Genomic DNA, 17,500 nt, shown 5'->3' with positions numbered 1-17,500 from the left:
TTCTTATGTGTTACAGCTTGTATTGTATGGTCATTGCATTGCATGCTGTCACACTGCCATGCCAATAAAGATTGTTTGAATGAACAACAACAACAACAACAACAACAACAACAACAACAACAACAACAACAACAACAACAACAACAACAACAACAACAACAACAACAACAACAACAACAACAACAACAACAACAACAACAACAACAACAACAACAACAACTCCATGACACTTGTCATTACAGTTTTTTTTTTAGTTGCTAAAACACTAAAACCCATTGGCACAACCACTCAAAATTGATTTCACTTGTTTCAAATGATGTGACAACTAATATAAGCCAGTTCAGAGAACAAACAGGTTGTTGAAGGTGGGAGAAGAAACTATGTGAGAGGACGAGGACGAGTGCATATGCGAGGTGGGGGACGAGGAGGAAGGGGAGGAGGGCAAGAAAGAGAATTTTTATTGGACACTATACAGTGCATTGTAGGCTGTATACTGTACAATACTGTAAACAAATCGTATGGCCCTGAACATTGTGCTTTCCATTTGTTTACAGTACTGACTGCTCAATAGATTTTGACTTGTTGCAAGTTCATATCAGCAAAGAACAAGAATCAAAGGACACATTTGTGAGATGAAGGGTACTGTAAAAATAGGGGTACAAGGAGGAGGAAGAACAAAAAATGCAAAGAGCAAAGCAAAGTACTTACAGTAATGTTTTTGTTCATCAAAAGACAATGACGGACAAATATGAAATTTGTTTTGAGATTAAAAATGTACTTCTCCCTGAGAACTATATGTTTTGAACAATGTGTTTTCTATTTTCTTGTGTATTGTTTACTGACTGCTTGATAGTGTATATCATTTTAATCACTTTGTTTATGTTTTGAGAGCAGTGTTTGATTTTGAGCACAAGTAAAACTGTTTTGAAGCGGAAGTTTGATTGTGAGCACAGGTAAATCTGTTTTGAGGTGAAAGTTTCATTTTGAGCACAGTAAAACTCTTTTGAGGCAAAAGTTTGATTTTGCAAGAGGAGTCAGAGGTTTTGTAAATAGTGCTTGAAGCTGAGGTTTTGTGTTTAATCTTTTAAGGAAATGGTTTCAGAAATTGTGTTTTAGCAATTGAGAAAAACTGCAAAAGCTTTATCTTAAAAAAGTTGTCTATGGCCTGACAACGTGTTGAAAGTTGTTGAGGAACTTTGCAAACTCTTTAACTCCAACTGGCGTGCTCAGACAGATGTGTGTGGCCTCGTGGGTACAGTTGTGTTGTGGGCTGCGGGCACTCTGCTTTCTCGAGCTGAAGAGTCACACGTATTACATTAACACCTCTCCAAAGTGACAAACTACCCGCCGTGCTGCGCAGCAGTGGAGTAGTGTGTGTGCGTGGATGAGAGAGAGAGAGAGAGAGAGAGGGGAGTGTGTGTGTGTGTGTGTGTGTGCGTGTGTGTGTGGGTGTGGGGTGATGAAGGGAGGGGGAGAGAGAGATAGAGTTAGTGATAGAAGGGGAGATGGATAGTTAGATGCACCTGACGTGTGTGTGTGTGTGTGAAAAAAGATGTGTGGGTGAGTGTGAGCGAAAGATAGAGAATATGTGTGGGTGAGAGAGGGGGAGAAAGAGACGCAATGAAGGCTGAAGAGATGAAGAGCTGGACACAGAGATGGAGAGAGATCCACCTGAGTGGTTTGCATATGTGTCCATTTGTGACGGAGAGAGGGGTGGTGAGATGGAGAGAGAGAGAGAGAGAGAGAGAGAGAGAGAGAGAGAGAGAGAGAGAGAGAGAGAGAGAGAGAGAGAGAGAGAGAGAGAGAGAGAGAGAGAGAGAGAGAGAGAGAGAGAGAGAGAGAGACAGAGAGAGAGAGAGACAGAGACAGAGATGCACCTTACCGGCGTTGAGTGTTTTGAAGTCCGATGTGTGTTTGGAGCTAGAGACATTTTTACGTGAGTGTGTCATGGGTGTGGAGACTGATGGAAGGGCTCGTGAGCAGCAGCGCTGTGACAGCGCAATCTTAGGAACACAAATGAGGTTGGTGGAGGTGGAGGACTAGAGAGACTGACTGTGAGAATAAATGAGAGAAGAACAGAGGGATAGAGAGAAAGAGAGAGATGGAGAGAGATGGAGAGAGAGAGAGAGAGAGAGAGAGAGAGAGAGAGAGAGAGAGAGAGAGAGAGAGAGAGCATTTTCAAGCATGAGAGATGATGAGATGAGTGTGTGTGTTTTGGGCAGGGTGGGGTTCTGTTTTAATGGCCACATGGTCTCTCACACACACTCTCACAGCATCAACCAGCGCTCATCCATAGGGTCACATACACACAGTCACGCACTCTGTGCCACTGTCGCTGATAATGCAGGAGTCTGGAAACACACACACACACACACACACACACAAACACACAGACGGACACACATACCCTCACATACAGACACACACACACACACACACACACACACACACACACACACACACACACACACACACACACACACACAGAGAGAGAGAGAGAGATAGGGCCTGACTAATCGTGGATTAACTCAGTGGAGGGCCACAGAGTGGGGATCAGTGTGGCTGCTCAGTTCAGCTGAGACGGGGGCTGTGCAGTGTTACAGAGTGTGGATTTGAGTGTGCTGCACACACAGCCCTACGGTAAGTCAGACATACCCGCGGGTTAATGAGACCAGGTGGATTTGAATATACTATAGATGTATTATAGAAAGTGTGCCTGTTCACTGGGGAGAGCATGAGAGAGAGAGAGAGAGAGAGAGAGAGAGAGATGGAGAGAGAGAGAGAGGAAACTAGTGAAAGAGAGAGAAAGAGATAGAGAGTTGCATGTGAGCGCTTTAAAAACAGTCCTTCCTCGCTCATTCTCTTTGTATCAGTAACAGGAGCACTAGCCTACTGCTGAGCAGGCATGCAAATGACAGCGCTCCACAAAGCCTATTGTAGCCCTCCATGAAAGACGGGCTGGGGAGAAAAGCTATTATTCCAGCACTGCTGCCGTCGTTTGGATAATAGAGCAATCATGATTAATTCTTTATAAGCATGGAGAAGAGCTTTAATAAATTTAGTGTGACACATTAATTAAGCATTATTTATCAATTAGTTAGGGGTCTGGACTTGATAGCGGTTAATTTATAGTGGCATATTATGTTGACAACCCCCCCTCTTCATCTTGGTATATCCATTTCTGTCTATCTTCTCTTTTTCTCTCTTGCCTCACTCTGTCTCTCTCTCTCTTTCTCTGCTAGACACATTCAAAGAAAGCTATGTGTTCTTCAACATACTTAGAAAAAATGACAAATGAAAAATGACAGGCCATATAATCTGAATTTCTTCCGTCTTCACCTATCAGACAGGTATTGGACCGCTGACCTCTCTCTCTCTCTCTCTCTCTCTCTCTCTCTCTCTCTCTCTCTCTGTCGAGTTGCACGTTGGCACATACCAAAGCGAATCGGCTTTGCCAGCCGGTCAGAGCAGCCAGACAGACAGCCAGCCGCTGAGCTCTCTGTCCGTCTGGCGAAGCTACCTGCGATGGCGCCCTGACGTGTGCCAGCCCCCATAAAAACCAAAGGGAGGTTGCGGTGTTGATGGGGAGGAGAGTAGGCTACTCTACTCGCCTCCCTCTGCCAAATCTCCTCACTATCACTAACAGAGAGGGAGGGAGAGGGAGAGAGAGAAAAAGACCGAGAGAGAGATAGAGAGAAAGAGAGAGAAAGGGAGAGAAAAGTGGATAAGAGTTGAAAGCATATGCTTCACCTTGGGTGATGCTGTGCTGAGCGCTTTAGAAGCGTCGCTGCCCCGTCGCTATTTTTAAACCCGACAAGCTGTTCATGCGCCCGCCTCGCCCCGCATTGTTGTAGCGCTGTTAAACAGATGTTTCTGTTGGTGTGTGTGTGTGTGTGTGTGTGTGTGTGTGTGTGTGTGTGTGTGTGTGTGGCTATGTGTGTTGGTGGGAGGGGAGGATCAGTGCAGGTTAAGTTAATGTGCTTTGATGGAGACAGAATCAGGCTAGGCTGATCCCACCGTAGGTTTAGCAGGCTAGCCCTCGTCATTATGTGATTCCGCTTTTTAAGAAATTTTACGCGAGTTTAAGGCCAATTGACGTCCCATAGAATCCCTTGTCACAAAACAATACTGTCGAGAAACTAAATAAAAGACTGCACACCAAGAAAATAACCGTCTTGCCATTGTAGGCGAACTTCCAAGAGGTTGTGAGTGCAAATGGCTTTGCCTTATATCTGACTGTGAAATGAAAACTATATAGATGGATAGACTTCCACACGACTGTGCAGATGTTGCTGGAACAGATGTTATCTGATCTAATTTATTGCATGTGAACGTGCTCTCAGGGTAAGAATGAACTTGTGAAATGAACTGTAAATATGTGACTTCATTTTCTTCTGAAGATGTCTGTCATGACGTAAATCTCTCCCCCATGACTAATTCTTAGTTGGTGTAATTTTGCAGCGTTCTCATTGTAGTTAGGGTTGCACAAAGAGTGTGTGAGTTTCTGCCTGGGTTTCTATTATTAAACAGCATGGTTCAGACAACAGAGCACACTCAATGGGATTGATCTTTTTCTCTCTCCTCTGCACGGACTGCAGTGAGAAGTCTGGACTCCTCATGAGTCAATATTTTGTGTTGTTCATCTGATAGTCGGACAGCTGAACTGACACGCAGTTGCAATTAAGTTTTCGTCTGACCTAAAAGCCCTGACGTCACTGGTATGTGCCGCATAACAGTTTACACTGTGTAGTAAGTACCGAACCATGTTTTACTCGTGCATGCATGTGCACTCAAACAGACACACACACACACACACACACACAGACACACACACACACACACACACACACACACAAACACACACACACTAACACGTATGCAGAAGTAGAAGCACACACACACACACACACACACACACACACACACACACACACACACACACACACACACACACACACACACATTGAATGCAGCACAGCTCTTAAACAATGTAACAAACTCACACACACACACACACACACACACGCACACACACACACACAGACACACACATCAAGCTGTGGCGGCCTGCACAACCTCTCCTGCAGTCAGAAAGGCAACAGTGAGTACAGTAAGTGTGTGCCAGCGCACGGACGCGGCCCTTTCTAAAGAGCACAGCTGCTCCCACTGAGCGCCACTGGCCCAGATACATAATATAATTTAATAAGGTGTCATTTCTACCCTTTATTTAACCCTCGCTCCACTCCAGGCACCACACCCAACTCTTATCCTCCAAACGAGCCCATTTGTTTTTGTTTTGGTATTTGACACATTGGCGGCATTTTGTGGCTTTTTTCCAAAACCACTTTGTAAAAGTTGACACTAAAACCAGGTTTTCTGAAACTTTGGTGTTTATTTAATGTAATTTCCTTTCTGTGACTTCATCATCATCAACTGAATAATATGATTTTAAATGTGCCTATAAAAAGCCACTTGAAATGGGCATGTGGTCATGTTTGTAAATCCTAAGCAATCTTGATGTGTTTTGAGCCAAGGTTTTCTTCTCCATTATCTCCATTTAATTTGATGCTCGTTATTTCATTACAGTCGAGAGAGAAGCTGTCACTCAATCTGTTTCACCTGATATTGCCAGAAGCTGATTCATGTCCCTGTTTCTGTTTTGCATCCACTCAAACCAGTTTGGGAGATGTGCCTGAAATGACCTTGCTAATGTCAACATGTCACCATGAAATGCTAATGTCACCATGTCTACAAATGCTTCATCGAAAAGTCACCAGACCTGCTGGGTTTTAGCTCTTGCACCTGAGCAGAGCTGCTGGGTTTTACTGTAGCTCTTGCAACTGGTTCTTTCTGGCTCTTGAGGTAATGTGTGCTTTCTGACAGGCATTTATCACACTGTGGATGCTGCCCGAGCCTGTCAGCATCACATGTGGGTTTGAGTGTTGGACTAAAATGGATGTCCTTTGCTATTGGCCTGTATTAATTTGGAATAATTGTTTGATCAAAGGGCGTGGGTTATTTTAACAGATCTGAAAAGGTTTAAAAAACAAATGAGTTTCATATTGTAGTTAATGTCTTTTTTCTTATTCTTTTTACAGTATTGTTGTAAGTTTACATAACTGTTTTAAATGAACTCTTACTGCATACTCTATCTACATACAGACTACACTCACTCATCCACCTACACACACCTACAGTACAGCACTTGTCTTTTTGCATTTAGTGTGCTATATAAAGCACTTCTCTTGCCAAGAGTTGCCCTCACTGACCACCAATTATCATCATTTACCGGTCAGTATCAGAGCTGTGAATGTCCAGAGAGGAAAATGTCCCCGTCTGGCTTCCCAGTATCACACATACTTCGATCTAGCTTAGCTCACTCGCCAGTTCAGCTGTCATGTGGTCAGGGGTCGTGCTAATTTACACTTGATCGACAGACACAGTCAACGGGAGCCGCTTGGGTGAACTCGGGGGGTTTTGAACCTGAATGTGATGTCTAGCTCTGGTCATTGCGTCAACATAAGTCTTAATAAAGATAGCTGACACACAGCAAGCGCGCGCAACAGCACCCTGCATCAGACATGAAGGCTGCTTTTTTCCCCCCATGCGGCGCACTTCTCACAAAGAGAATGCCAGTCAGTCACGCTGGAGTTCTCGCCTCACTTTTGTTTCATCCTCACCCTATTCTTTCTTTCCTCTCCTCTCTCTCTCCTCTCTCTCTCTCTCCCTCTCTCTTCCTCTCTCTCTGTTTCACTCGATCTTGCTGTCTCTCTTCTGTCAGTTCGGAGGCAAAGATCTAAAGTCTCAGCCTGCTTTTTTCATCTCAATGTCTGCGCGAAATCTCATCATCCCTTCACAGCATGGGCGAGGACTCGACCACAAACAAGTTGCGCCCCCCCCCCCCCCTTTCCCCTTCTCCTTTACTCTCTTCACCCCTCTCTCATTCTTTCATTCTCTCTCTCTCTCTCTCTCTCGCTTTCTCTCTGAAGGTCTTGATGAGAGCCTCTCCTGTCATTAGTGTGTGGACCCCTGCTGTGGACTGAACCTCTTCTTCTCCACCTCCTCTCCGATAACGCGCGCATCTCCCCCAAAACTCCCCTCTCTCACTCTCTCCCCCTCTCCTTCACGTTCCTTCTCTCTCTCCCTCTCTCTCTCTCTTCCTCTCTTCCTCTCTTCACTAATTGTGCCGCAATCAGGTCGCCTTTGTCACCCGTTTCCTCCTGCTCCACCTTCTCCTCCGAGGGATGAAACGAGTGCAGCTCTCACCAGCGGGGGGGCTCCAGCGTGGCGGAGGCGTAGCCACCCTGCCCTCTTGTGTTAGGATGCCAAGCCAGGGTGAAGCGGGGGGGGGCTTTTTACCCCCCCGCCTCACCTGGGTGCCAAGGGGGAGGAACGGGGTTTTGCTTCACAGCATTCGACCCGGGTGCCTTGTGGCGGTGACAAAAGTGACGTCAGTAGGCTGACATCCCGTGTGTGTGTGTGTGTGTGTGTGTGTGTGTGTGTGTGTGTAAAAAAAAACTGTGATTACTTTGGTGGACATGGCTCTGTTATGGCCTGCTGGGGCTGACTGGCACAGAGAGAGAGAGAGAGAGAGAGAGAGAGAGAGAGAGAGAGAGAGAGAGAGAAAGAGAGAGAGAGAGAGAGGGAGAGAGAGAGAGAGAGAGGGAGAGAGAGAGGTGGTAGGCCCAGTCGTGATATAACCGCAAAACAAAAACGCATTTTAGCGCCACAGCGTGATGTCCAGCTCTCCCTCTGCCTGTTCCTGCCCCAGGCCTCACTCTCCTCTCCTCTCCATCCATCCCTCCCTCCCTCTCCCTCGCTCTCTCTCTCTCTCTCTCTCTTCTTTTCCCTTTCTCTCTCCTCCTCTCTCTGGTGCCCTTGAGGCACGGTTGGCATGGCTCTTTGTGTTGTTTGAACAGGCCTCTCCTAATCCACTCACTCACAGCCTGATTCAACACAGCCTGCTTGGACCTTGGCACCATGGAGTGTGTGATTCTCTCTGTGTTATACGCTCACACTTGTGTGTTTGGTAGACAGTCCCCTGCCCTAGTGGGTAACTGGTAGCTGAGAGTGGAGCGGTGAGAAAGAGGCCAAAGAGTACACTTGCCGTGGAACCCCATCACGTGAGGAGCTGTCCTGTGCCTCTAAGCCTTCCTCTCTCCCTCTCTCTCTCCCTCTCTCTCTCTTTCTCTCACACACACACACACACACTGCAAAGTAAAATGGATTTTATTGTTCTTCCTACCTGCGCGTCACCAGTCCAATCCTTTCTTCATTCCTACATACCTCTCTCTTCTTCCTCTCCCTCTGCTCTCTCTCTTTCTCTCTCCCCCTATCCCCTGTGTTATCGCCGCCCCAGTGGCCTGGGGAACCCCTGCAGCAGTGATGTCTCTATGTAGGCTGAGATGACCCCTGCTCAGGCATATACACTCCTCCATACTGCATGTCCCCATGCGTCCCACTGATTGCGTATTTGCAGCCCGGTGTGGTAACCCATTTGGATGAATGAGGGGTAATGAAAAATACATGCCTGGTAGGCGACCTCCTCCAACCCCTTGCTCTACGTTCGCTCTGATTGGTCTCCTCTGCTGTGATTCACTGCTGCTGCTGCTGCCGGTCTCTCTCTCTCTCTCTCTCTCTCTCTCTCTCTCTCTCTCTCTCTCTCTCTCTCTAAGAGCGGGAAGGTCTCCTGGTTCAGGCTCACTGGCGTCAGTTCCAGCGCAATGAAAAATGAATCCGGTATCTACGTGGGGGTGTATGTTGTTAGCATTGCATGGGGTGAGTTAGCGAGCAGACATGCTCTGTGCCCAAAGCCCTGTGCCAAACCCTGTGCACCAGGCACTGAACAACGTGCTGCTCACGTAGATGACGTTCCATGGTGCCCAACATCCAGCTCTGAGAGAGTGTTTATACCTCTTTTCTACAGTCTATTGTTTATACTCACACCTTGATTTGCGTTGCTGTTGTAAGGCACTGTTTTTAGCTTGTGTTGATTTGTTGCGCTTTATGTCATAAAAATACATTTCAAATGTATTTCAAATGTGTTGGGCACCTAACTTACAACAATGGTGTGATAAAAACTTTTCTGCTTAGAAGAAGGCAGTGATTTTGCTACACTTATAAACACAAGTGCTGAAGCCTAATATATACACTAAGCATAAGTGTACAATCTATTAAGTATACATGGATTAATTTACTTGAATTAATACCTGGGTTAGTTTACTGAAAAAATGGCTTTGTTGGTAACCTCTGTGTGCTTGGTGATATCTCCTATGCCTGCTTGGCACACAGGTTCATGTGGTGTTGTGCCTGTGTGTGTGTTGCTGTTGCTGGGTGATAAACACAGAGCGCTGCGCTCGATTGGCTTGTTGTTGGGCTTGATTGGCTTGTTGTTTGGCTAGATTGGCTTGTTGTTTGTTGTTTGGAAGAGCGTCTTAGTCAGCCTCTGCAGGTGGCTCTGCGCTCCCCTGGATGGCAGGCAGGCAGGCAAGCACCCTGAGCCTGGGATTCTCTTCTCTCACCCTCTCTTATCTCCTTCTCAACAACAAAGGGAGACTCGCTCTGTGGGAAGGTTACTAAAGGGGCAGGATGCTCAACCGTGACGCCTGCAGTCAAGGGCTGTTAGCACCTCTGAATGAATATCACCTTTGGTTATGACTTTGGTTATGTGTACCTGTGAAATTGAAACTACACCAATTAAAATGTTGAGCACTGAAGCACAATGTTGTAGTTATGAAATGAAAGTAATCTATCAAACATATTTTTACATGATGGGATTATTACATAACCTACACTGGATTAGGTTAGGCACTGCAAGGGTTCCTCATACGTTTCCTCAGATGTCGGGTCTATGTGTCTGACTGTCACAGAAAAGAGGAAGCAAAAAGGAAAAGAAGGAGCAGGGGAACGCTGAGCTGCTGTCTCATGTCAAATGCCATAGAGCATTAGCCTTGCAGTTCAACAGTAGGAAACAGAAAGGGAGCCATTGATTCTTGCTTTGGAGCATTTATTCCGGGGTTGTGATCGCTCTTTTTCTTCCTGGCTGTGATGGCCGACGCTCCGATCGATTCCTGTCACCGTGCAGAGAGGTAGAGAGAGAAGGAGGGAGAGAGAAAAAGAGGGAGAGGGGGAGAGGGGGAGAGAGAGAAAGAGGGAGAGCTCAGACGTAGTGGTACTTCTATGAAGAGGGTCCCTGCTCTTCCTCTCACCTGATTGGTTCTCTCTATCGCTTTCATGCCCCCTTGCCTTGCACAGCAGATGCTTCTAGAAGAGTTGTGACAGTGACTTAGTTTGTTATAGGAATTTTAATGTATTTTGCCTCTATTCAGTGAGTGTAATTACTTTTGTTTTTCAGGCGCCCCTGCAAAGTCCATTTTTTTTTTCGAAATAGAAATACCACCATCAACAACAGAAAAAGGAAACAGAGTTTCACTTTTTTCTTCCTCAAGGTCATGCCTATGCATGTTGCATTAAAAGCTGCTCACGCTATTTGGGTCTTTCACTATTTGGGTCTTTCACCTTGAAGGTGCGTGTTAGTGTGCTTATGCCTGCATGATCTGTGTGTAGGTATGCGTGTGTGGGGGTGTGTGAGAGCCTTTGTAGGCTATGTGGCAGCTCTCTTGCTTTCCCATGATCTATCAGTTTTTTGACTTTCACTATCCATGGGTCCACAGGTGAGGCGGGTTGGGGGGTGTTTGCACAGCAGAGGGCTCTGTCTATGGTGCCTGTATAGAGAGAGGGAGAGATAAGTGAATTAGCCGACAGGGACATTTGTATGCACGGATTGATCTGATAAAGTAACTGTGTGTATCAATCACTGTGTGCACGCCTCACGCTAACGACAGCACTCACGACCTTCCAGGTGTCCTCCTTTGACACACACGCACACACACATATGCACACATGCACGCACACACACACACACACACACACACACACACACACACACACACACACACACATACTGTACACACACACACTTGGGAATTCATGCCACTAATTCACTTTCATATTTAATATGCATAAACATGCACATGTACCTGTAGTTATGCAGGACACATACACATGTGGACACACACACACACACACACACACACACACACACACACACACACATACACACACACACACACTCAACTTGCTCACAAGCTAAGGTATGTTCAACCCATGCTCAACCCAGACAGGTTTGCTTGCCCTCTTCTCCACTGTCACAGAGTGTCTGCTCTCTGTGTCGGGGGACTTGTCACCAGTTATGTTTGTCTCTCTGGCAGATCTGTATTGAGATGCAGTGAGAGGTATTGACTGTGCGGAGAGCCTGCAGTCGATTCTCCTTGCGATCTCGATCAGCAATTCAACAAAATGAGCGTGCACACACTCAATAAAAACGCCCCAGCTAAAGCAATAACTGTCACATTAGTTGAATTAGTTGATGTCCAATACTTTATCCGGTTTGATTGGGAGGCATATTTTGTTGTTGTGAAAAGATGTTTTCGCTACCCCCCCCCCCCCCCCCCCCACCCCAACCCCTAACGATCCGAGGAGATGAATGTTGTTTGACCCCATGGGGTTTCCATACTTGACAAGACTTTTGTTGTGATTTATGTACACAAACAGGTGTGAGCTGAAAGATAAACACTTGGAAGATTAAATAGAAAGCAATGGGGTTTTGTCACCGAACAAGAGCTTTTGGTCATCAATTCACTTAAGCATGGAACTACTGGCAATACCGCCTCTGCACACTCAAGATAAAATATGAAATAAAAATATTTCAAGACATCAAAAAGTCAGGACGCCAACTGCCAAGTTGTCTGCTTTGGATAATTTATGTCGCTAATGAATGTAATAAATTCAGTATAATCCCTCACAACACTCCTCTTGATGGAGGAGTGAGTCTGTGTGGACAGCCAGGTTTGTCACAGTGTGTTTTTCGGAAGGTTCCATCGAGGTTATTTGGAGGTGTCAGGGTGTCTGTGGTAAGAGAGAGATGACAGCGAAGAGAAAGCATAAAAGCAAAGCAAACATACAGAAAGAGGTTGAGGATTACTCTCTTTTTTTTCTCTCTCTCTCTCTCTCTCTCTCTTTCTTTCTCTTTCTTTCTCTCTCTCTCTCCCTTTATGTGTGTGAAAGGGAGAGATCAACAAAAAGTGAGAGGCAGACAGAAAGAGAAAGGGGATAGAGAAACATACTTGACATGTAGGGATCAAGGAAACACAGAGGAAAAACTGTAGACTAAAGGGGTAAGCCACACCACAGCCCTCAAGCCCACTGACACACACACACACACACACACACACACACACACACGCTGACATACACACAATCACAAATAAAATGTGGTGACAGACAGACAGACACACACAAACAGACAAACAGACACACACACACACACACACACACACACACACACACACACACACACACACACACACACGAACACACTCACACACACACACACACACACACACACACACACACACACACACACACTCACACACATATTGTATCCCACATTCCACAGGCTCCATCTCCTTGGCCTGCTGCCTGCCCTCCACACTTGACTGTTTAGCCAGCATCTGCTAGCCTGCGCTCTGCTCTCCACTCTCCTCTGCCCTGCCCTGCCCTGCCCTGCCCTGAGAATAGAAAGAGAGAGAGGGAGAAAGAGATAGAGAGCAAAGAGAAAGAGAAAGAGAGAGAGAGCAGAAAGAAAGAGAAAGAGAGAGATAGAGCAGAGAGAAAGAGAGAGGGAGAGCAAGAGAGGAAGCAGAGAGAGAGACAGAGAAGGTAGAGAGAGAGAAGGTAGAGAGAGAAGGGAGAGAGAGAAGGGAGAGAGAGAAGGTAGAGAGAGAAGGTAGAGAGAGAAGGGAGAGAAAAGGGAGAGAGAGAAGGGAGAGAGTGCAGAGAGAGAAAGAGAAAGGGCAAAAAGGGAGAGAGAGAAGGTAGAGAGAGAGAAGATATGGAGAGAGAGAAGGTAGAGACAAAAGGGAGAGAGAAGGGAGAGAGGGCAAAAAAGGAGAGAGAGAAGGTAGAGAAAGAGAGAAGAGAGAGCCTGCTCTAACATGGCTTGGTATGCCAGAAGAGTTCACTGCTTTAATCACTCGGTTGAGCGCTTGAGTGCTCCAGTGATATCCTCAACGAGATGCAGTTTGACTGCAGAGCTGTCCAAATATGTGTGTGTGTGTGTGTGTGTGTGTTTGTGTGTGTGTGTGTGTGTGTGTGTGTGTGTGTGTTTGTGTGTTTGTGTGTGTGTGTGTGTGTTTGTGTGTGTGTGTGTGTGTGTGTGTGTGTGTGTGTGTGTGTGTGTGTGTGTGTGTGTGTGTGTGTGTCTGTATGTGTGTCTGTGCATGTGTGTGAGAGAGAGAGAGAGAAGTATGTGTACTGTATGTGCTGGTGTGCTTGTGTAAGTCTATGCACTGTACTGTATAGCCTGTTGGATTTACTGTATATGCATAACACTGAGATTGAAGTGTGGTATATGCTTGACTAGAGGTGTGTGTGTGTGTGGGTGTGTGTGTGTGTGTGTGTGTGTGTGATTAGGTATTCTATATTTGTGTCATGTTCCCAGACAGGCAGTGGAGCTTAGCTCTATATGCACACACGCACGCACGCACACACACACACACTCACACAGACACACACACAGACACACAGCACCACCTCCTTCTCCACCTCTCAGCTCTACACGTTCACTGATCTGAGATCAGAGTGAAGTGTTTCTCTCCCGTGCTGTACTTGCTAGAAAAACAACCACAGATGGACATCCACTCACTTCTTCACATGTTCCAGTGAGCATACACACACACACACACACACGCACGCACACATGCACACATGCACACACTCACACACGCACACGCAAAGAAGCAAATGCACAATTACATCCACAGTTATGCAAACATTTCACTTCACTTCACAAACACCGAAACACACACACACACACACACACACACACACACACACACACACACACACACACACTCACACACACACACACACATATGCACAGAGAGAGAGAGAGAGAGAGAGAGAGAGTGTAGTGAGGATTATAAATATTGAATATTCATCCAGATTATAAATTTAAATTAGAACAGGCAAATCATAGTATTTGGAATTGAGTTTTATGTAGAATTAGGATGAACACTGTGTATTTACACGGCTCCGTTCCGTGTGCGAAACGCCTGCTGCAACAATTAGCTTCCACTAAAATCAATGCAACCGGACACACCAGAGGTGATAGCAGCACGTACATTTAAAAAAGTAATGATAATAAAAATAGACCAGTCTTCTAAAACTACTTTTACACTCCACAAGCGGAAGGCTTCAACTCTGGTGTAGCCCCGCTGTTAGTTATCACCCAAGGCTGAGTATTCATCCAGTCTTTGCAAGTAGATTCAAACCATTTCTAGGAGCTTAAAGGCCTTTGCTTGTGTGCACTTAGATCTTAACCTTACTCAAGAATTCTCCTCTAGGACCTGACTCTTATGTGCCACAGTCTCATGAATTGAGAGAAGTCACACCACGTCTGATACTCTGATACTGGTTTGAATGTGACATATATTTATCTAGCCTCAATATGATCCATCTTTGTGTTGATGCTGATGCTGCTGCAAGTGGTTTATTGGTGAATGTGAGAATAGTGCTCATCTCTGTAGAAAGCGAGAGCATCATTTCTGCTCTATAATATTAGATGACAAGACTTGTAGAAAAGAAACAGTAAAATCAGTAAGGGCGCCTTGTTACCCACTCGCAATATGATTACTGTATTATTTTGACACTCAGTAGCTCATCATGTGTGGAAAGCAAAATGTGTTGTGTGACCACACACACACACACACACACACACACACACACACACACACACACACACACACACACACACACACACACACACACACAGCACAATTACATCTCCCGCACGCCTCCCATCCTGTTAGGGTGTAATTCTCCCAGCTGGAGATCCCTTCCAGGGAATGTTGACTGTTACGCTACCTGCCTATCTTCAAAGTCCAGTTAAAGCTGGTATAGCTGGCCACTGGCCGCTGTGGGGCTTGTCTGATGCTGTGTGAGTGGCCGGTGGTCGGTGAAGCGCTGGGGATGGGAGGTGGAGGGAGGACACGTGGAGTTTGGGTACCGCTGAACCTGGAGTCAGGGTAGCATCCGTGATGTGATGCTCCCATCCTTGGCTATTAACAGGACTGGAGCTGGAGGTGGTCTTGAGGGGACTGGTGTGTGTGTGTGTGTGTGTGTTTGTCCGAGCACTTATACAAGTTTCAAGTGAGCTGGAGGTGGTCTCGAGGGGACTGGTGTGTCTGTGTGTGTGTGTGTGTGTGTGTGTGTGTGTGTGTCTGTGTGTTTAACTGTGTATATGTGTGTGTGAGTCAATGAGGGAGTGAGTATGCGTAAGTGTGTGTGTGTGTGTGTATGTGTGTGTGAGTGTGGTTGTGTGTGTTTGTGTCGCTGAGTGAGTAGTGGAAGAGGGGTTGATGGGGGATTGTGTGGGCACGCATCCTGAAGCTGTTAATGTACTGAAAGGATGCTGGGCCTTTCCGCTGCAGATCGATGAGAATCACATCATCATGGAGCAGTGTTGGCGCAGGTCTCAGTGGGCCACTCCATCAAGCATAACATCCCTCACCTTTTCTCACCTGTGTGCTCTCCATCTGCCTAGCTTTACCTCCCCTTCCCTTTCTCATTTTCTGTCCCTCTTCCTCTATCTGTCACTCTGTTTGCTTTCCCCTCTCCTCCCTCCCTCCCTCTCTCTCACTTTTTCTCTCTCACTCTCTCCTTCTTGTTATCCTGTTTAATTTTGATCTAGTTCCCCCTCTGTTGCCTTCATTCTATTCTCATTCACTTTCTCCTTTTCTGTTCTCTCTTTCACTCTCTCTCTCTCTGCCTCTATCTCATTTCATTTATCTTTACTCCTGATGCGGTAGGCAATTTTAGCCTTATTCTTAGACTCTCAGGACACGAAAAAAAAAAAAACCCTGGCTCCTGTCTGTGTTTTTCTCTTTGTTCCGGTGCCCTTGAAAGATAAACCGAGATGAAATGTTAAAGTAAGTTACGAGGCGATAAAAACATCCTTCACCAGGAAACAGTTATCAGTTCTTCCACCGGGTCACCACCCCAGACATATCACCGCTATCAGAGCCGGGATGCGATAACTCAAACCACAACCGCCGGTCAGTCGGCAATAAAACACTTCTCTGCCGCCCGGCGAAATTACCACATGTAAACGGGCGGACGTGTTTATGGATAATATACGCGCGCGTGGAATTAAAAGAGAAAAATCACGTTGAGTTATGGCGACTTGGGGGAGGATGGATGCTGAGTAGAGCATTTTCTTCGGAGGGTGTGATGCATTCAGGGGTTTGTCGCGAGGGGCCATTCACCAAAGGTGCAAACACAGGGATCGTTGTACGGGTAATGGCCGTCATTAATCTGACTTTAGCAACATGAGCAGATGCTTCCCGCACAACCCTCGGCCTGCCGTGACGCTCAATAGACGATGGCAGTCGGCCGTGTTTGGTTTTTAGGAAGGTCATTTTGTTTGGTGGCTGAGATGGGTGGAAAGTTTATGCCTTTTTGGAGGTGCTTCGCTTATTAACGAAATCGAGATGAAATTTGCCATACTATCTGGAAAAGGAGAAGGTTCACTGGAGCACAAAGAGATGGCTTTTACATTTGTTTATTGTAATGCACAACAATTGACTAATGTTTCGACACTTCTGTGTCTTCGTCCGAGTCCATGAAGTCCACCTTTTTTGACTTGCCATACTGTCTGTCTGTCTGTCTGTCTGTCTCACTGTCTGACTGACTGGCTTTCCATCGGTCTGACTCTCCTGCTGTCTCTCTCTCTCTCTCTGTCCTGTAGCCCCTGCCAATGCTCAGATAGTGCACTCAGGGCAGGCATGTGTGGTGAAGGAGGACAACATCAGTGAGAGGATCTACACCATCCGGGAGGGAGCCACTCTGGTGCTTCAGTGCTTGGTCAAAGGTCATCCACGACCACAGGTACCACTCTCCCTCTCTCTCTCTCTCTCTCTCTCTCTCTCTCTCTCGCTCTGTGTTTCTGACTTTGCCTTTCTGTATCTCTCTACATATCCATATGCACATGCACACACAGACATATTCACATGCACAAACACACAGACACAGACATACACATGGGCAAAAAAGCACTTGCAGACACACACACACACACACACACACACACACACACACACACACACACACACACACTTGGATACTTGGATGCACATGCTTTGTGGTCATATCTAGTGTGTGCTGGTGGAAGAGCTGGTGAGCCCTAATCTCAGTAGGGATGCTAGTTGAGAGTGAAAGTGCCTGAATGCCCCTGGCTATTCCCTGTCACAGCCCTAGGGTGGCTGCACAGAATGGGGGAGGCTCCTCCGGATAGACCTACATCTCCATGCTCAGTCAGCCCATTCTTAGCTTCAACTCAATTAAAAGTTGGAAATTACAGTCTACAGTATGTCCCTGTAAT

The 17,500-nt window shown here is 46.3% G+C and overlaps 1 protein-coding gene across 1 annotated transcript in view; it reads left to right on the top strand.

Moving 5' to 3' along the window:
- mdga1 (MAM domain containing glycosylphosphatidylinositol anchor 1) overlaps nt 1–17,500 on the top strand; it is a 183,116-nt gene that overhangs the window by 27,785 nt on the left and 137,831 nt on the right. The window contains exon 2 of the mRNA XM_076300802.1: nt 16,868–17,007. Coding sequence (XP_076156917.1) covers nt 16,868–17,007 — 140 coding nt within the window. The remainder of the gene's footprint in view (nt 1–16,867; nt 17,008–17,500) is intronic.

This window comes from Alosa pseudoharengus, unplaced genomic scaffold (assembly GCF_046254945.1).
Source record: "Alosa pseudoharengus isolate Yale_2024_CS ecotype anadromous, Long Island Sound unplaced genomic scaffold, YU_APseudo_1.1 YU_APseudo_1.1_scf_22, whole genome shotgun sequence".
Classification (NCBI taxonomy): domain Eukaryota; kingdom Metazoa; phylum Chordata; class Actinopteri; order Clupeiformes; family Clupeidae; genus Alosa; species Alosa pseudoharengus.
This window is presented reverse-complemented; position numbering and strand designations above follow the sequence as displayed.